Genomic DNA, 22,132 nt, shown 5'->3' on the forward strand with positions numbered 1-22,132 from the left:
AACAATTTCAAAATATTTGAAAAATTTATAAAAAGATTGGCAACCGAAACGAATAGAGATGTATTGCCAGGAGATAATGTTGTAAGTTCGATAAATTCAAAAATAATTAATTAAATATCAACAAATAGTATTGTAAGATTTCGAATAAACCTATAGACAATAGCTAAAAGCATGAAAAATCTTGAATGATCAATATCATGTTAAAGGTATCAATAATATAATTTTCTGAACATTTCAGTAAGAAATATTATTCTAATCATCACATAACTACAAACAAAACTATTCAAATGACTTGAAAATGAACTAAGCACTTGAATTAGAGGTGTTTTTCTTTCATATGAGAACCTCTTTATTTTCTGTGAAAAATAGAGAACCTTAAACCGAGGACGGCGAGACTATGACGGCGATTTGAAATAGAGCGAAGAGATTTTTTTTTCTCTCGAATGAGAACCAATTTCTTCACTGTGGAAAATGACCGTCCGAAATCTCAAAACCAAAAGTGACTGGAATCTCAACCGAGCAGGCGGCGGCACTATGCCGTTCGTAGGGAATGGGTGGAAGATATGAGAGAACGGTGAAAATGAAAATTTTGTGAGACAATTGGAAAGTTTGAATTGTCTATCTTTGGTCAAACCATAGTTTGATGTCAAAAAATAAGTGGATTCATGCAATACCATTACTGGTAGGGTCGAAGGTACCTAATTCAAGGGGGATTTTTTTTCCATAAAATTCACAAAATTCCTTCTCAATTACATAGTAAACTCACGGCCATCACCAAAAATGTGGAAAGAAAATTTTGTCCAAATAAGCAAATTGGATTTGCTTAATTATTTATTAAAAATCAATATTTTATTTGGTTAATTATTTATTAAGAATTAATAAGCAAAAATTAACAAAATCTTCCACCTTTTGAAAGCAAAGTCACGGCCACTTTGTCAAGGTTGAAGAAAAATTTCCCCGCAAGTTTCTTCCTTGTTACGCACCATGTCATATCTACATCACTCTAGATTTGAGAAATTCGAACGTCTCAGTCTCAACGAAGAAATCATTTGGATTTTCTAGTGCAAATCAAGCGAGGAAGACAGTCTACGATCGTGGATCTAATTAGGCTATCAAAGGAGAAGAGCCGTTCGTAAGGATATATAAAGACTATATCCGCCTAAACACCGAAATAGTTAGGAGCACAGCGTTGAGAACGCAAAGGTATAATTCTAAATTTCCTATGAATGTTTTGAACACACGACGTCCAAGCAAAAAATTTTAAACTTCCGATGCGTCGAGAATACGATGTCCCAACATCAATATCCATAACCACAATTGATTTATGTTCTATATTAAGAGAAGTATCGAGTTCACAATTAGATTGGATCAAAGCAACTACCATCATAGAAGTTCGAGTTTTTCTACATCATGAATGGGAAGAAATGATTCATGGAACGAAAATAAGTATGAAACATGGCTCGCATCGTTACCGCCTCTAATTGATACTTATGTCCCACTTTATAGGACATACTGTGATACAGTATATGCAAGAAAAAATATGCGAGCATTACTTACAAAGAAAGGCACAAAAGAGTATTTACAGTATGAAGTGAGTGACTCTTGCCTGATTATTGGCATGCTTTTCGAAATTTTGTGTATCTTGATACAGGGTGGGTTAGATTCAACGAGGAGTTATTGACTAATAGCACCCGAAGTCGATCTTTATCACAGAGAATATTGTGTTGCCAAAGTAGGTACAAGACTAACTGGAAGAATTCAAGTGTGTGTAACTTAGCTGCAACAGATAAAGTTTCAGGAGCTCGAATAAAAAACTTTGTACCTGGAAATGATCTTGACAAATTCCTGGCAGCTATACTTGAAGGGAAGAAAGTTAACTAGGATCCGATGAGCAACAGAGGAACAATATGTGAAGAAAATCAAAAAGATTAAAAAACCGGTAGGCAGGCATCGCAAAACACAAAAATATAAGAAATGTAGCAACAAGAGGCTGAAATATCCAATATATTGCAAGGTACATGTAATTTAGAAAGGTTAAGACCGCTCATTTATCATAAACTCAATCCCCCTTAATGAAGCACAATTTTGACTCCTGGCATTTTAAAAACACGCAATGCGTTACATAGCTGAAGACAGACTAAGAAACACCAAAGAAAAGGGTGTCTATCACTCCTCCAAAAGCAGCAGAATACACAACAACGCCACCAAGAACATTTTTACAGGGTAACCGAAAAAGGTCGATCAAGACTAGTATTGACGACAGTCAAGAAGCACACGGCTGGATGAACAAGGGTTCATGAAATCTGTCGAAGAGACGTGCACAAAAGTAGGGCCTTCGCCAGAAAGGTTGCTGTAAATTCTTGCACAGGTCAGCATCGTGTGAAAAATATCGTAGAACTACTGATTAAAATGACTAGCCCCAAGTGAAAAACAGTGAACTTGTCCTGGTTTCAAATACATTTGAGTAACTTGTACCAGAAAATATTCAAGTCTTGATGCATAATCTTACTTTTGACTTGCTCCATAATCAGCATATATACTGCTATTTTCTTGTCTAGTTTATTTCTAACCATGAAAGTATGATCACATTCAGTTTCACGCGAACATTACAAAAAAGCCATTAAAGACAATCTTATAAACTAAAAGAAAATTTCAATAACGATAAATTCAGGATGTGAAAGGGCACATACAGAGTCAGACTTGTGATGCTTTTCTATGAAATACATAAAAATGAAGCCTATTTTGTTTTTGGATAGTATGAATGTTCAATTCCAAAACCATGGTATTCCACAATTTGTAAAGTAGTCATACCCTAGCCAAAGGAGCAGGACCTCATGCAAGACTCTCGTGTAATGAGAATCGTTGCCAACTATCACATTTGTACTCATTTTACAAACAAGGTTCTCAAGTTGCTGGGGAAGCTCATTGTACCAATTTGTAAAACTAATAAAACCTCTCTCAGTTCCAATGTGGGACATCACAAGAACTTCAGTTTTCGCTATCATATAAGGGCTGAAGTTAAAGAAAATCATCACCATCTTCGTGTAACCAAATCCTTGACAAAATCAAGGATGCAGTGGAGAATCAAATTGCAATTGCCAGTCCATGCTATCTTCAAAATCAAAACTACTTGTACAATCCAACAACGCATTTTGTTGTTGCTCGTATCGACATATGTAATTTAATCCAACAAGTAGCTCACAGATGACTGCGTCTGTCTTTTCTCGGTCAGCAAAATATAGCGTCTGGAACAAAAGAACATTTGTCCTAGTAATAATTTGCTGCTGTTCAAAGTTCCGCTCACTTTGCCATCTGATCATGTTATGTGCAAGCGGGGCAAGCCACGAAAGCAATCCATCTAGACGCTCTCTCCAGTCATGTGCTAGAGGTGCGTCATAGATAGACAATGTTTTCACATAAGACTTCAAACTTGTCTTCAAAGTCTTTCTTAGTCTTGTCGGAAGCATTTGATACAAATCGTCTCTAGCTTCATCACCAACCAGATGTGGGTAACGGAGCAATTTCTCTATGACAATTATAACATTGGCATAGTGCAGGGCTAAAGCAGATCCTCCAACAGTACTTGGGAGTGCATAGACCTGTAACCGACTATTGCTTCTGATTCTTGTGGCATTTAATAAACTGCCCTTCAGCCATATTTGTTCTCCGTTTAAAGGGCCATTGTTATTGAGATGACCAAAGTTAATTAAACGACTGGCATGCTCTTCCTTCATACCACCTATGTCACTACCATAGCCAAAGATTTGACTAATTTGATCATCGCCATCATCAGCATTCGAAACAGAACTACTCAGACTTAAACATTCCATGAACATCCTCCCTGGTCCCATTCCACATGACAAACTAAAATCATCAATACCATGCAAGCAACCACTTTTCTTCAATCCAACTTTGGGCTTATGAGTTACGGTCTTCTTCTCCAACCCATCTTTTCTGATAGACCCCGAATGGCAAAAGCACTTAGTATTGGTTGAATCTGACTTTTTCAGAACAACATCTGTTTGAACCTCTCGATTAACCTCTAAAGGACCAGATTTCTGTCCAAATTCTGGCTTCATGCTGCGAAAACTTCCACTTAAACCAACCTGTGACCTGGAAATGGTAACACCAGAATCATCCATCTTTCGATGAACATCTGCAAACACAGCAAGTATCCGTGCATAAACTGTGCATATGGTTCTTGCCAACAGCTCTACAACTTTGTCATATGTCTGGTTCCAAAGTGAGATGTCCATCAAATGACTCACATCTTGTTTCTTCCTCGTCAACTTCTGCTCAAAAGCTTTCCTACTCTCTTCATGCTGGTTTTGCTGAAATTTCTTGGTGGCTACCTCCAGCTCATTCATGACCTCCATTTCACCATATAAACTAGCTGTGGATTTTACGTAGCGCTCCATTTTCCTCGACATACTCACCATGTCCTTGACCAAAAACGCTAACTCCTTTACATCAATCACCCCAGAAATTATGTCTCCATACACATGCTCAAACCCCTGCAAAGCTAGGATGGAGCACTTCTTGCCTAGCCTAGACACCACAATAGCAACCCTATTCAAATCATCAAGTTTCTCAACCAGGGCCAGTTCCATAAGTAGATTTTCATCACTAGACACAAGGATTTTCACCCCATCCGATCTCAAGATTTCATTTTTAAGCTTAAGAATCTCATTATAAGTCAAAGATTTATATAAATGAATAATCTTAGTCATCATATTAGCGACTTCAAAGGACAGTATTCCAATAATTTGCTTCTCTGTAGCTCCATGTTTCTTATTTGATTTTGTCAAATTCTCAACATATAAAGCATGCTTTAATTTGTCACTAACCTGATTACCCATTCTCAAAATCCAAGGCTCCGCCACCATTGCAACCTCCCTCCGCCAACTCTAATGCGAAATCCCACTTCAGATCTCGCCATTATCACATAACCACAGCATAATGGGATTCTGTCAAAGCACAGCACTAAAAAAAAACCACCAAACAGTTACCACCCGACACCGAGTACAATCAATCATAAAAAATGCATCAAGAAACCAAAAGGGTCATCATATCTCTGCCAAGAAAAGTAGAAACAAGAAGCCCAGACACAAAATGCGCGTGGTACGAAAGGAGAAAGTGTGCAAAACGTAGGCGCAATTCGAGTAGGCGTGTTGAACGGCTGTAAATTTTGTGCACTCGATTGATGAACAGTGGGGTGAAAAGAAGAGTGGAAGGAAAAGAACAGAGGAAGAAAAAGAAAAAGAAAAAAAAAGCAGCGGAATCGAATGACGGACTATATTCCAATGCCGTGTGTGAGTTCTAAAGTTTGATTTATACGCATCACTCGAACATAAACATGTAATTTAAGCTTAATTTTCGTTTCTTGGATTGTAAAAAGGAAGTCTTGAAGGAATTTGTGCTGATCATTTCGCAAGAGAAAAAGGAGAAGCAGTTAAAAGGAACGGACCCCAGTTTATGAGAAGATTGAATCTTGCCCGAATAATATTTCAAAGATATTTAATTATAAGCTTTATTTCTTTAGTATTTTTATAGCAACTTGTGAATCTCCCATCTTGTGAAGTAGATACCAACTTCAGCTCAGGCCCTCCAATATTTTTCAATTCAATATTTTACTAAACAAATATCTTTTTTTTTTTTATCTTTATGAGATGATCTCACATATTTTTATTCGTGATACTGTTCAACATTGTCCATATCTATAATAAAAAATAATATTTTTACATAGATGACTCAAATAAAATATATTATATTTATATCATAAAATTGACCGGTGAAACCGTAACTAGTTTTTGTGTTTTTTTTTATATAACCAATCAAAGATAGAAGTCTCACATGAGACTCGAGATCTAGTGGTCTTGAGTTCAAATATCATCAGTTGTACGAGATATTTAGTTAATTATGTTATATTTATATTTAAATTAGATAAATATTTCACCCTATTGTATAAAAAAAACACCATAATTTTATTTTTCAAACGTAACAAGTCATGAAGATGATTTACCAAAAATAACTTTGAAATTTATGGAGCTAGAAAAAATTTAGATATTTGGTCAAAAATGCATTGATGAATCCATAAAGAAATAGGATGGGCAAGACAGCTAAGCTTTTTAATATTGGTTGTTATGTGTGTAAATAGAAGTACAATAAGTTGTGTTTAGATATGAAGCAAAATTATTTATTATGTCATTTTGATATTTTATTTCGCATCAAATTCGATAAAAATATGTTCGATTTTTATAAATTATAAGGCAGTCAGTCCATTATTTGTAGATAGATTAGAAAATATGAGTTTTTTTATATGTTAAGAGAGCGAGCCGAATGTAGTTTATGCAAGATTGAACTTGTCTTTTTACTAAAAGTTATAGCTGGTGATAACAATTTAATTCAAACATTTTAAATCATGCAACAACCTAAACGTCACGTGTCGATTGCTCTCTTCGCAGACAAAATTATTTCACCCCAAGATCTTCCTCCCAAAAATTAAACATTTTGCAATACATGAGAATCGAACACGCCACCTTAGCTCAAATATCAACTGTATGATCGAGTGTTTTTCACTGTACTTAAAATTATAACTTATGGTAACGGTATAGCTCAAATATTTTAAATCACAAAACAGTTCAAATGTCTTGTGTCGAATTCTCTTTTAGCATAAACAATTATTGTACTCCTCCAACCACCACATGTATAATTTTGTTTTTTAATAAAAATAATTTGTAAAAAAAAAAATCAAATGACGAAGCTTTAAGATTTTCATATTTAACAAATAGTATAGATTATGTCGCTGAAAATAGTAAACAAATATGTTCATGAATAAACAAATTATTTCCTGGTAAGATAAAATTAGGTTAACTTCTTAATCCTTTTTCTAGAAGAAAGTTTTTGAATCCCACAATTAATTTAACATTATGTAATAAAACGTGTATATTCTGCAAAATATTGATTAATCCTAAATATTTCACATACACGACTAAAAAAAGAAAAGCAAAAACTTGTGTGAGACGATCTCACGGGTCGTATTTTGTGAGACAGATCTCTTATTTGAGTTATCCATGAAAAAGTATTACTTTTTATGTTAAGAGTATTACTTTTTATTGTGAATATCGATAGGGTTGACTCATCTCACAAATAAATATTCATGACATGTCCTACTCAAAAAGAAAATGCCTCAAATTTGAATTTTCCAGAACACTAAACTTTGATGAGTTGACGCTCACAAATAAGACTTTTTCCATTGTCAAAGTAAACATTTCTTCAGAGAAAAAAACAAAATGTAAATATTCAATACTTTTCTTGAACACAAGAAATTGAGTTGAACTTAAAATAATATATAGTGATAATGGCAAATTTCCAAAAAAACGTATGATAAGATGAGATATAAGTTATTTTGATCACCTAACCACTCAAAATTTGATCTTTTATTTTAACCACTCAAAATTTGATCTTTAGGGAAATAAAAGGATCTATTCAAACAATTAATTTGATTTTTGCTGGAGTACTAACATTGTGCTCAATACTGATGACAAGACCCGAACTTTACTAATATATCTGTCGTCATGTCAGTACAGTAGTAAAAATTATAAAGAATGCGGAAAAAAAAAAACAACCAATTAGAATACAAAAAAATTATAAAGACAAATTTACCAGACTAATATGAAAATTGAGCAGATTAAATAATTGCAAATACTATAGATATGTTTGTACTTTTCGTGGACCTGGGATCACATTTGACTCTTAATTACCCAGTAAGTAAGGCATATCGGAACGCAAAAGAATATTTGTCTTATATGAATTAAGAACAGAAGGACTAAACACCAAACGAATGTGAAAAGTTGCAAGTCTACTGAATTTCTTGCATCAAGTGGCGGACTGGTCAATCCTATCTCTTCTGTAAGGTTATGTCATTAATTATTCGATAATTTGACATAATTAAAATAATTATTGAGTTGTAAATTAAAATAATTATTTATGTCAAATATTTTTAAAAGTGTGTTAAAAATATATATTTTAGAATATCGAAGAATTCAAAGATACAAAATACATATAGAATTTAAATAACACACGAGAACAAAATATATATATATATATACACACACACACACATTACACACACCCTTAAAAGTAAAGAAGAAGGAAAAAGAAGAAGACCAAGCCTTTCCCCTGTTTTCCCGTCGCTCTCATCCTTGTGTTTTTCCGATAGCCAAGCGTCGCCTTGCTGCTGCAGATCGGAGCAGAGACCACGGTGGAAGGTAGCTGAGGGTTGGACGTAGCTTGTATAGGCTGGAATCAGAAGAATCGAGCAGATCGAAGCTCCATTTCGTGAGCCCTGTTTCTGTTCAGTAGTTTTTGGCCGAAGATCTTGAAGTAAAGTCAATATTTAGATTTGTCAAGTTGGTATGAGTATGTTACAGCTCAGTAACATACGACGGTAAAACATAAATTATGTTTTAATTGATATTCTAGGTTACACTGATCGAATCTATGACTTGTTGACTATTGTAAGTTGTTAAATGCCTTCGTTGTGATATATGTTTATTATTTTGACATATTATTGGCATTTAGCATAGGGCATACAGTTATGACATTCATGTTGAGCCCTATCGTTCTTGTTAGCCCGTTGTTGATATCCATTGTTATCTGGCATTGTTGTTTATCTCGGGATTATGGTGTTGCTGATAGGCCTATATGCATGAGACCGTATATGTGATTGAACAATCTCGTGTTTAGTGTAGCCTTTTGAGGTGAGCGCTGAGATTGTCTCATCTAGTTCGTTTTGTTGTGTCATCCTGTTGTATCGTATCAGCTATATGGAGGCGGAATCAGGGGTGTTATTGAGCATAGCCTGGCATACCTCGCATACTTGGCAGGGCGATTTAGCTGCATGACGATGTAGCTCCTTTGTGTGTTGTTGCTCGAGCATTATTCCAGTTGTTATCATACCGTTGATTGGCTCATGTATCCCGATTATCGTTGAGCCGTTCATACATGTCATATTACATTTTATTATATGATGATGCATGATTTATGTTTTTTGTTGCTATTGTTGAACTGTTTCATACAAGAATTCTAACCTCAATTGTTTTCTAGGAGGCTACTGTGGTTGCTATTGGGCACCATGGTAGATCTCCCGAGTCATTTTGCAGCATCAGGCCGATGTTCCGCCAGTGGAGCTCGGGATTGAGGTTGGATTGCTTGGTTTTGTTCATTGGAGTCTCCCAGTTATTCTATATGTATGTCTTGAAGTTTGTTTCAATCCTGTGTTGTAGTTTATTTTCCAGGGAGATACCCCGTATATCTGTAGTGATATTTGATTGTTTTTGTGATGTTCTAAGTCAACCCTGTCGTTTTTATGATCTAGTAAGTACTTGGTAAGTTTTAATTTCTGTTTAGTCATGGCCAGTGCGGCAATAGGTTGTTTGACTTCGGTTTTTGTTTTAATTGCTCTATTCGGAGTATATTTTGATATAAACTGTTGTTTGTGTTTTTCGGATGTCCTATTTGCGGGAAGGTCATGCCGAAATTTTTCTAGGCCCTGAGATCCATTTTAAAGTATTTTAAACCCTTTTTTCACTGCTGCATTAAAATCCAATAATTATTGTTTGATAATTAATTATCATTAGAGTAAATGGGCCTCACATATTCTCTAGGTTTGGTCCATACTCTATGGAGAGATTTAAATTTCATATGGTACAACTTTACTATGTTATTAAATTTGACGATTGTATAAAATTATCATAGGCATACCGTACATTTTTATAAAAGAATAGGTCTAGAGGTGGTCGATACGGTATACCATATCGAAATTTCGGATACCGTATATTTTATCGAAAATACCGATATGGAAAAAATGATATCATTATCGTATCGAATTTACCGAAAAGTCGGTATGCTGAAGTTTCAGTACGGTATCAGTAAAATACCGTCATACCGAAAGTATATATAAAAAACTTCATTCTATTGTAATTTCAAGGCCATTGATCACAAATACTAAACAAATCCCTCAAGACAGTCAAAGAGACCACGAAAAGTATATACAAAACAAATCAATTAAGACAATCAACATCAACCGCAACATGTGTCTGGAGATCCAAGATATCATTGAACACGAATAAACTTCAACCGCAACATGTACGACTTCTTCATCCGCTATCTTTGCAACAATGTCTGAGGTCTTGTGATTTATGAAGCATGTCAGCTTTTTAACAAAGATAAGACTTCTCAACAGTTTAAATTCTCAATTATGAGTCGTGTTGCTTCATTGAACTTTGATTTGGACTATTCCAACATGATGAGTCCAAACAAAAGCTAAATTCTTTATTTTAGTACGCTATCGATATTTATCGTTTTATACCAAAAAAATACCTTATAGTTTTTAAAAATTTAACTTTGTTATATAAAAATATTATATATTTTTTAATTTTTATATATTATTTTGGTATATGTACCGAAAATTTTAAATTTCATATCGTTACCGTACCGAGTATTTCGGTATCAGTACTATATCGACCGAAAATTTCGGTATATCAAAAATTTCGATAAATTCGGTATTTTCTGTACAGTAATATCGGTATACCGAAAATTCGGCATTTTTCCCCACCCCTATGTAGGTCTTTTGTAATATGGTCTCATTGATCTTTATTCGTGATACATGTCAACCCTGTCCATATTTACAATATAGACATGGAAACTTGTTATAATTTTTGGTCATTTGTCAAGTATTCTAATTATCATGATGGTTTTTCAGATGCATAAAATGTATTCATAAAATCTTTTAGATAATTATTAGGACCAAGGGTTTGCAATTTAACTAAAAGTTATAGTTGATGGTTAAGTGCATTTTTTTTCAATAAATGAGAATCGAACACGTGATATTAGTTCTGTTATCAATTATAAATATCAGCGTTTGTCGTTTTACCAAAATTTACAGCTGATGGTAATAGTCCAACTCAAATCTTTAAAATCGTTCAACAACTCAAAACTCACATTTCGATTATTCTACCGAACATGAATAATTATTTTACCGAAATAATTTTTCTAACATTATAAATCAATTTGTACATTATAACCACAACAAGGTTTTTTCTATATTCAAATAGAAAATTTTGAAATTTGTATAACTAAAGATATATTAATTAACTTTCTCAATCATTACTAAATTTCATTCGAGTAATCTCACTTTCAACATTTGGAAAGTAGGTGCATGGGATCCAACGATACTCATCGGTCACACAAGAAAAATACAAATTTGTTGGATGGGAACTTATCAACATTTTAGGTAATTATGTCAAAAAGTGCTCACTAGTTGGAGTTGTTGATTTTTCTTTTTTTTTTTTTTAGCCAAAGACAAATCTTCTTAATGACATTTGATAAACAGATGCCAAGACAATAAGGGAAATGACAAATAGGAAGAACTATCACAAATTGACACCTAAACTTTTTATTTTAATTAATTAATCATTAAAATTTTGATTTAAGTTGTCTTCTAATAGTTCCAAATTAACTTGTGATCTACGTACAAATTCTATGGAAAATATTCCATTTATCTTGTCATGTTGATGATGATGTCCGGAATATGATTTAACGTGGTCGTTTACGAGTCTTCTTTGATTATTGACTCATTCAAAAAAAAAAAAAAAAAAAAAAAAGAAGACAACAACATGATATTCATTTGGAATATGTAACTATGTATGATGCCGATCAAATATTTGAATTTTATATGTAAAATACACTTGAAATATACATAAATGTAGTGGATGACAGATCTCATTCACTTTATCTCTGATCTCTTCATGTTAATATCTATATTATAGGGTGGTATTTCTATTTATATAATATATTTGTGAGTGTTCGTGTCAAATCTATGGTCCAAGCTCAAGCCTGCACGACAATACAACGGATCTCCTATAGCAACTATAGATACATGTTCTTGTTGTACGAAAATGATTAATTTAAGGTACTTCAGAAGTTCGTTGCAGTTCATTGTAAAACATTTTAAATGTTGATTTTTTTTTACTGAAGATACCATAGAATTACCGATCAAAAGTTCTGCATTAATCATGCAGATACCGATATCCCACTTGCCCCAAACGCAATGTGAAGTTATGAATTTAGGTTTTAGGAAGATACAATAAAACAAATTGTTCGAGTCTTTCTTTAAATTATATAAATCTCTCGAATTTTTCTTAAAAAAATACTAATATATAAGTTTTCTATAACTAAATCTTCACAATTCTAAATAATTACTTAATTGTGTGAGTATTTAAGTTGTCACTTACGAGAAAAGTGCGAAATAAATAATTTGCATTTTCTTACTAAAATTTCCGTAAATCTCGTCTGGTGGAGTCCAATTTGAGGGCTTATTTCAAGATTGCAGTTAGGGTTAGGTGAATAATTTAATATTCACGAAGAAGAAATTGGTAAAGCTTTTGAATTTAATTAACCAACTCCTAACCACTGTTATTTACTTTCTTCCTTTATTTATACCAGTAANGCTGGATCAAAAGCTTGCTTCCTGGACAATGATATCAAGATCTGCAACCAAGAGAGTAACCACGTGAATGGGCGCCGGAGGGGTATCCGGCGTGACCACTCCGATACTTAAGTCAGTGAGGAACTCAAGCAAGAAAACCAATGTAACCCAGTGAGAGCTGTGTGATTGGTGTAAGAGTGTAGGCAATAAAATGAATGAGTCCTAAATGCAAAGAGATAACCTGGTATTTATAGTAGGAGAAGTAATGATGACCTCGTTCTTCGTGCTACCTACTAATTATAGTAGGGCGGCTGATTGTACCCTATATCATGACATGTCAAATCACATCTCGCCTGTCTGATTTTGTCAACCACCTAGTATCATAGATAGGACGGCCGCTTACACCCTACCCTACTGGCGTACTTGAGTGTGGTGCTCATATCGAGGTGGTCTGGTAGAAAATCTCCCGGAAGCTTGTACGAGAGCTCGGGCATCCAATAGCCCGGGGAGAAGACGTCCCGGGCATTCAACTGCTCGGCTTCTGTAGATTCTCCCCGCTATCCATCCAGTGTCACGGGTCGTCCGTGACCCAGGCACAATCCATACCCCTGACCCGGGCACAACCCATGACCCGGGCTATCTCGGCGGTATCATCTATAATGGCCCGAAAATTTCGTGTTTGAAAATTTGCGGAAAATTAAAAATTTTCTTTTTAAAATAATTAAAATGCCTCATTCACGAAATAAACTGATGAATCGGGTTTAATGTTTAAAAATAACAGCGGAAGAAATTATTGCTCACGAAATAACAAGTAAAGTAATCCCACAACTGATAAAAATGTTTGAGCATAAAAACGGCAAGTGCTGTAAATGAGGTCCTCGGGTTCCACTACTGCCGACCCAAGCTAGCTCACTGGTCCCCGCCCTCGGCCCCGACATCATCAGCACCTACAACAATCAAGTCTAGTGAGTCTAAATACTCAGCAAGTATATATCGTAAATAACAAGTAAATAAATAATAAAATCGCATGCAAGTGAAAATATCGTGTTATGAGGTATAACGTAAAATATCGTGTCATGATTAATTATAATACGTGCATAACTGAACTAAAAATCATAGTGAAAATGTTTGCTCCTTGGAGCCCTGTAATGAAATAGCATGTAATCATTTTCTGGTGAGATTATGGTCTACGCAAGTGGTCCCTGAACTGAACTGACCGGTAACTGACGACCGGGTGAAATAATAATCGTCTGATCAGACTAATGCCACAGTAGACTGGGTGGTACAAACTGAACTAACCGGTAATTGGCGACCGGGTGAAGTAATAATCCCATGATAGTAAAGTGATCACAAGCAATATCGCATAAATCTCAAAATGAATATTTTGCACGTAATATAATTAAATAACATAATTAAATATCCTGAATAATTTTACTGATTGGGTTGGATCGCTCCCAGGCTCGCTGCGGCTTAAATTTAACATGAAAAATATGCAAATAATTTTCTTGACCAAACTTCGTAATTGAATCCAAAAACGAGACAATTACGCCCAACGACTTCGTATTTAATCATGACTCCGTGCCAACCCGAACCAATACCGAACCATCATTTAGTCATGATTATAATACACTTAAAATGATGAAATAATGCTCCTAAAATGGTAAGAGCCGAAATTTTGGGTAATGGAGGCCAAAACATGAAACGCTCTTTCGAGAGTCAATTTGGCACATCGCACCGTAAATTCTCGTACGACCTCTAAAATTATCCGAATCACAAACGGCCAAAAACATGACCTTCCCAACTCAATGAGGCACTGTCCAGTCTAAGGCCATAGGCTTAAAGCCAACCAAGAACTTGAACGAGCCACTGAACCGCCGCAGCAAGTTGCTGTCACAAAAATACAGCAGCTGTGCTTTGGTTTCCTTGCGTCGTTTGCGAGGCTAATGGCCATTGGGGCTTGAACCACCAACCAGAACCTCTTACCAACATCCTAGAGAATGATTTGAACCATGGCTAAGGGCCCTAGGCCAGCCACAATTCGCATCACACCAGAAACAAATCCTGCGTCCCAACCGAGCACTAATTCTGCGCGTGGGATGTTGCTGTGGTTCTTGCTGCCATGGACCATTCCAGTGGCCATTTGGTTGGCCATGGCATGATCTAGACATCCAGAGGTAGGGTGTGAACCGTGGCTAAGGGCAATAGGCCAACCAAGATCCACACCATTCCACAATACCCGAAACACACTTGTTGTAAAATGAGAAGGGCCGAAAGGGGAAGGGGCTGTTCTTGTCTTTTGATTTAAAAACCGATGCAACCATGGACCAAGCCTCAAAAGGGCGACTTGTTCACGCCTTAGACATGCTAGAGAGGTGTTTTAACCATGGCTATAGGCCCCTAGGGCAGGCAAGATCAGACACTTCCCCTTGACAGCAACATGACAGAAAATCGAACACAATATGCCACTCATGGGGAAGTTGCTGTCATTTCTGGATTCCAGTGGGTATGGGGCTAGAAACAATGGACAAATGTGTTCCTAACATGTCCTAGTACATGCCTAGGAGCAGCCTTGGGAGCCTGGACACGAGCCATCCACCTGAAACACCAAAAACAAGTGAACCGTGAGGAGCACAAGGAAGGCCAAAAATCTGCATCTTTTATTTTCAAAGTTCTTGATATATTTCGGTTATGCCATGGAAATGATGATCACATAATGTTTAAAAATGTTAATATGACTTGATTGAAGAGCAAAGAAAAATATAACATGCCTGGTTTCGCTTTGAAAAGAAAACGAACGAAACGCAACGACGCGGCGCGGAGGAGCCGGAGCGCTTTGCTACCTTGTTTTCTTTCTCGGTTTTCTCTCCTATTTCTTGCTATGAGGCTCACGTTTTTACACTGAATAGCTCTCAAAATTTCGGTGATGGGGGAGAGGAATGATGGTTAGGAGAGTGAGGGGAAGGGGTTGCAATATAAGAGGGATTGCAAGACCAAGTCTACCTCTGTTTTGAATTTGAAATGGTTGATATCAAAAATGATTTTTGGAGGAATAGATGGGTGCCAATGACCGATTCAACATGGCTAGATGTAGGTTGATTATTAATTAAATGGTGATCAAAATGAAAGGATTATCCTACTAATAAATAACAAGGAAAGGGTCAAAGGTGGTGAGTTGTCAAGGAATTGTTTGATCATATAAGGGGTGGCCGAAAATTGAACAATTAAATGGAGGGGAAATATTGTTTAGTTAGTGTATTTTAAACCTTTAGAGCCTGACCTATCCTTTAAATAATTTAGTGAATTAACACCTTAATTATGGAACCTAAATGAACTTATTTCCTACTTACCTCAAGTTACTTAAATAATTCTTTAAACCTCATTTTAACTTAAATTAACTTACTAGTTAGCTAAAATAAATTCTGGGAATGCTTTCTTAATATTAAATTTTATCTCAAAACTCCAACTCCAGTCCGGCCTCACTTAATTAACTGAAAAGATAACATTTAAACTACTGAATAAAATAAATAAATTTAAAGAAGAGAATTTAAATACTCATGCAATAAAAATCATTTTAATTTAAATGCTAGAATTATGCATGGCTTATACGTAGTCTAAATTACGGGTTCTACATCATCACTCCCTCCTTAAATAGTCGGGCTAGAGTCATACTCACTGTCCCGATTAGTCTTGTGTGCCCGGTCAGGGAAAATACTTTGATAGAAAGATAATCAATTCCAGATTATAAAAGCTTCGGGGGCTTCAAATATCCCAGAGATGGGATGAGGTGCCGGGAACTCATATCTTCCGGCCTTGATATAATGTTAGAGGTGCGGAGCCCGGAGCCCGGGTACGGATCGCTAGACTTAGATAATGGTCGAGGTGCGGAGCCTCGAGCCAGGTTACGGATCCCTGGACTTAGCAGACGACTGAGGTACGGGACCCCGGGCCAGGGTACGGGTCCCTGAACTTAGCAGATGGCCGAGGTAGGGGTCCCCGGGCCAGGGTACGGGTCCCTCGACTTAGCAAATGGCCGAGGTAGGGGTCCTCGGGCCAGGGTACGGGTCCCTGGACTTAGCAGATGACCGAGGTAAGGATCCCCGAGCCAGGGTACGGAGCCTTGGACTTAGCAGATGGCCGAGGTACGGATCCCCGGGCCAGGGTACGGAGCCCTGGACTTAATGAGCAACCAGGGTACGGAGCCCTGGGTCTTGGAGTGGTCGAGGTGTGGAGCCCCGAACCAGGGTACGGAGCCATGGATTTAGTGAGCAACCAGGGTATGGAGCCCTGGGTCTTGGAGTGGTCGAGGTGCGGAGCCCCGAGCCAGGGTACGGAGCCCTAGACTTAATGAGCAACTAGGGTACGGAGCCCTGGGTCTTGGAGTGGTCGAGGTGCCCCCGAGCCAGGGTACGGATCCCCGGGCTAGGGTACGGAGCCCTGGACTTATAATGTGCCGGGGCCTCGTATCTCTCGGACTTACAAGAAGGTGCCGGGGCCTCATATCTCCCGGACTTAAGATAATGTTCCGAGGCCTCGTATCTCCCGGACTTACGATAAGGTGCCGGGGCCTCATATCTCCCGGACTTAAGATAATGTGCCGGGGCCTCATATCTCTCGGACTTAAATAATGTGCCGGGGCCTCATGTCTCCCGAACTTACAAGAAGGTGCCAGGGCCTCATATCTCCCAAACTTAAGATAATGTGCCGGGGCCTCGTGTCTCCCGGACTTTAAAAGATTTTTGCTTCTCCTGTTGCATTAGTTTTATTAAAACCAAATCACTAACCTGGAAATACTAAATCCGAATTCATTTTCGGTAGAGTGAAACTTCTCTGGTTGAGATAAATTAGGCGACTAATATAGTCGTATGCTACTGAATGCATAGAAAATGCTCTTCCACGCCAATCCGGAATAGCTGCTGAGCATCGAGCCTATATGAAAATCCCTAGATAAAATCTGAGTGCCGAGCTGGTCGGACTTATTTTTTAATGGAAACCATATCTACGTCTTGAGCTCAAGTTCCCACAGACGGTGCCAATGATGCGATCCGGGTGAAATGGACGAGCCGGGTTGAATGCTCCGCTGGATCTACTATCAAAATAATAAAGGAAAATGAGAACAAGACGTCTGGATCAAAAGCTTGCTTCCTGGACAATGATATCAAGATCTGCAACCAAGAGAGTAACTATGTGAATGGGCGCCGGAGGGGTATCCGGCGTGACCACTCCGATGCTTAAGTCAGTGAGGAACTCAAGCAAGAAAACCAATGTAACCCAGTGAGGACTGTGTGATTGGTGTAAGAGTGTAGGCAATAAAATGAATGAATCCTAAATGCAAAGAGATAACTTGGTATTTATAGTAAGAGAAGTAATGATGACCTCGTTCTTCGTGCTACCTACTAATTATAGTAGGACGGCTGATTGTACCCTATATCCTGATATGTCAAATCACATCCCGCATGTCTGATTTTGTCAACCACCTAATATCATAGATAGGACGGCCGCTTACACCCTACCCTACTTGTTAGAGTAGATGCCCTGCAAGCCAACTGTTGGCTAGGGATTTTATTGACTCAGTTGTAATTAACAATCTTTATTTTAATATAATTCATTATTTCATGGTTTGTTATTTCTTTATCTGTATACCCATGTTATCAAACATAGATAAAGTCCTGGATTATACTTTAATACAAATGAATCGTAATTCGATGTTGAAACTTGTTTGTAAACACTGTATGGTCTAAATTCGTTCCTAGTCGATTCAGCCGCCTGAAACATGGATAAAGGTCGCTTGAGCTCGAAACTAGCATCTGAGATGTTGTGTACTGCGTTTCTTGGTAAGGGCATAGAGATGTCCAAACATGCAGATGGGTAGTCATATGATGATTCTACCGAACAACTCTCCCTCGGACTTTCCAAGTGGTTATCATTCATCGAGAGGATAAGTCCGTGGTTATGATTGTACACCATTTGTCCTTACAACCCGGGACAACACTGAGGCTCTATAAGCTAGAGCTGTGCTTTGACTCGTTTACAGACTCCAGGAGAGTCATCAGGTGGCGAGGTTGGGTACAGTTGCGAAACATATAGGAGCCAGTGCATTGTAGTCGGACATTCACCGCTCACCTGCAGGTGTGGATATCCTATGTGATCTGATGAAATTATAGTGCGTGGAATCTCTGGCCAGAGTATGAGATGTACGTTAGAGAAGGAGTTCTAGAACGGTACATGCGATGCCACTATTTATAGTTATCACATAGTTATCGAATTAATATGCAACCCTCGATGAACCAATGGTTGCAGATTCGATCGGGATATATGAGATGAAGGGACCGTACTGTACATTAATCATAATCGACTGGTTCTTGCAGGCACTATCAGCGATACCTAGGGGATCATGGGGCGATGCTACTAGACGCTCTTACCATGATCCGATGGGTGAAATCAGAAATGAGTTCTGACATTCTTGATCAAAGTGTTGATGAAAAGAATAGGGCTAACTAGGGTAAGCCCGGATAAAGGATTATGTCCTGAATCACAAAGAGTTGTGAACCTACGGCTAGCTGTATCCCTGAACCATTGAGGGTCACACAAGTACTGGATCGTTTGTTCTCGTTGAGAGAATAAATTCAAGAAGTTGAATTTATATTATATAGTAAATTCAAGAAGCTGAATTTATGATAATTAAATTTTGAGAGAATAAATTCAAAGAGTTGAATTTATAAAATTTGAGAATTTAATTTATTAAACTCAAAATGTTGGGTTTATTAGATATTAAATTTTGGAGGTGATATAAATTCAAGGAGTTGAATTTATAATTTGAATAATAAATTCAAATGTTGAATTTATAAATGATTTAATTTATTAAACTCAAAGGTTGAGCTTATTAATTAATAAATTAAATATGGTGGGTAATATGTTTAATGGGCTTGTAGGAGTACAAGTCCAACATATTAAATAATTAAAGTTGTTAATGGACCTTGATTAATTGATTAAATTAGTTGGACTAATCCAATTAATTAATCAAGCCCATTAATGTTAATTGAAGGGCCCAATTATTATACTATAATAATTAGGTCATGGATTATTATAAATAGGGATGGAGAGTCAAAACCCTAGCCACCACAATAAGCAATTTTCGAAAATTCAGCCTCTTCCTCCTCCAAAATTTCGGCCTCCTTGATTTCTTTACATAGGTTGAGCCGTTTCTCGTTTTAGTCTCCAACGTAAAATCTCTTCCAAATTTTCTAGTGCAATTTGGAAGAGGAACATACCATTTAGTCGTGAACTTGATAGGAGGATCGAACAAGGACTCCCTTGAAGAAAGTTCGTAGGGATTCATCAAGAGCTAATCCGATTATACTGGATTAGTTGGAGCCAAGTGAATTAATTCACAAAGGTATAAATTTTCTAACATCCTATGTATGTTTATGAAAACCATACGAACGCCCTATCAAATATATTTTGATTGTCAAAATAAAATAAAATTTTAAAACTTCCGCTGCGTTTGGGCGTGTAGAAAACCGAGATCCAACAGTGGTGTCAGAGCCCAGGTTTTTCTAAAACGTATGGTTTTATATTGAATAATTTGTTTCTAACCACACAAGAAAATTTTCAGAAAATAGATGCACCATTAAAATTATTTTTTTTTCAGAAAACAAAAAAAAAAAATTTTAATCTGTTCGGAACTGTTCCGGGCAGTCTGTGCATGCAGGGACGCGCACGGCAGCGCGCAGACGTTTACGAGCAGCGCCGCGCGTACCTGTGCGTGCCTGCACGCACAGGGGCTGCTGCCACTGCCCGAAACGTTCGGGCAGCGGGCGGGCAGCGCGGGCGGCTGCCCGGGATTGTCTCGGGATACGTGTTGGATGATGGGCTTGAATTATTTGGACCTAGGGTGCGATTTTCTGATTTTTCAAACTTTTGGGCAAAATTGATAAATTTAAAAAAAATTGGTTCAAATTTTATTTTGAAAATTAATTTTTGAAAAATTAATAATTTTCTTGTAAAATAAATAATTAGAATATGATTTTAATTATTTATGGTAAAAATGGGTTTTTACAAGAAATCAATTATTATTGATTTAATTGAAAATTAAATAAAGGGGATTAAATTCTTTAATAATTGTGGTGGTTAGTGATAATATTATTAGATATATAATTTATCAATTAATTAAATTGTTTAATTAAATTGATTTTAATATTTGATATTAAATGCATGAAGGATGATCGAGAGCCTTGACCAATGTGTTAGGTGTATGTTAGGATATTTTACTGTTTTATTCTTTTTTAATATTTGATATTATTAAAGTGGGCCTGGTTTATGGCCCGTTCTCACCCATGAGATGTATCCCTTATGTGCCATGGCTATTCAAATGTAATAATTAGAAATAGTGGGAGATCAAGACTGGAAGATGATGGGCCCGATGATCAAGATGAAGATATGTAAAATATTGGAAGCCTTTGTAATAAGTTGCATTTGCATCCCTGCATTCACCTAGGTTTGGACCTGGATCCATGTATGGCTCACATGGATCTAATAGTGTTGGCGATCGATCATCCTTATTTATTGTTGAATGTCATATTATGATATATGTGATATATAGTAGTATGCATGTATGTATATTATTAAATAATATAGTTGCATGAATCTGGCAAACATACAAACTCGTGACACGCGATTTTTAAATTAAAATGATGAGACAATTTTAAAATTAAAATCCCTCATTTTGAATAAGATTCAAAATTTATATCAAACCGAAAAAGTAAAAATTAAAAGAGTTTAATTTTTCCTTGCCTTCCATCAACCGTGGTTGCATGTTGATCGCTACCCGCGGACAGTGTCTGGCTCATGTTATTGGGGAGACATGTATGCCGGAAAGCTGTGACTTCCACTGGACATATGATGTGAATTGAGTGGAAATCCCATGACTTCGGCTCATATTATTGGGAGAACTCATGGCGACCGTCCACTATAATTCAATATTGATGGGTTGGTTTGACACGTGAAAATAAATGGCGTCATATTATTGGGTCCTTATTAAACGTGAGGCAAAACACGCAGATGTTGTATAGGGATGCAATTGGATTCTACCTTTTAGAAATTATAATTGGCTGATATTATTCGGGATTATAATTGGCTAATTGGACTCTACGTGCCTACTAAAGAAATATGATTTCCCTTTTTCATCAGAGGGTGGTGGAAATGTCAAAATAGTGGGAGGGAAATTTATAAAATGAAAATCCATATTTTATATCTTAGAATTATTTTAAAATTATCAGTAACTATTATCTGGTTTCATTTTCAGTATATTTACGATGTCTACTCGTAACCCGCTTTCAATCATTCTCGATCAAAACAAATTGACTGGCCCTAACTATCATGACTGGTTTCGAAACTTAAAGATTGTTCTGAACTCCGAAAGGATTGCGTATGTGCTTGATAAGAAGCCACCTAAGGAGGCGGCTCCTGATATCAGTAGGACTGAATTAGCTAAGCTTGAGAAACATTGGGATCATGATCTCCAAGCTAAGAGCTACATGTTGGCTTCTATGTCGAATGAACTTCAGAGGAGGTTCGAGGAGGCGGTGAATGCTGCTGACATTCACCTTCATCTGAAAGAATTGTATGCTGTACAAACTCGTTCAG

At 36.8% G+C, this 22,132-nt stretch overlaps 1 protein-coding gene across 1 annotated transcript; it reads right to left on the reverse strand.

Annotated features, from left to right (window-relative positions):
- Nucleotides 1-2,727: 2,727 nt before the first annotated feature.
- Nucleotides 2,728-5,469, reverse strand: LOC140961557 (uncharacterized). Its single transcript, XM_073420159.1, has one exon. It carries the CDS (start codon nt 4,884-4,886, stop codon nt 3,066-3,068), a length of 1,821 nt encoding a protein of 606 aa, XP_073276260.1. The 5' UTR covers nt 4,887-5,469; the 3' UTR covers nt 2,728-3,065.
- Nucleotides 5,470-22,132: the final 16,663 nt, after the last annotated feature.

The sequence above is a fragment of the Primulina huaijiensis genome, chromosome 16, assembly GCF_012295235.1.
Source record: "Primulina huaijiensis isolate GDHJ02 chromosome 16, ASM1229523v2, whole genome shotgun sequence".
NCBI classification, from domain to species: domain Eukaryota; kingdom Viridiplantae; phylum Streptophyta; class Magnoliopsida; order Lamiales; family Gesneriaceae; genus Primulina; species Primulina huaijiensis.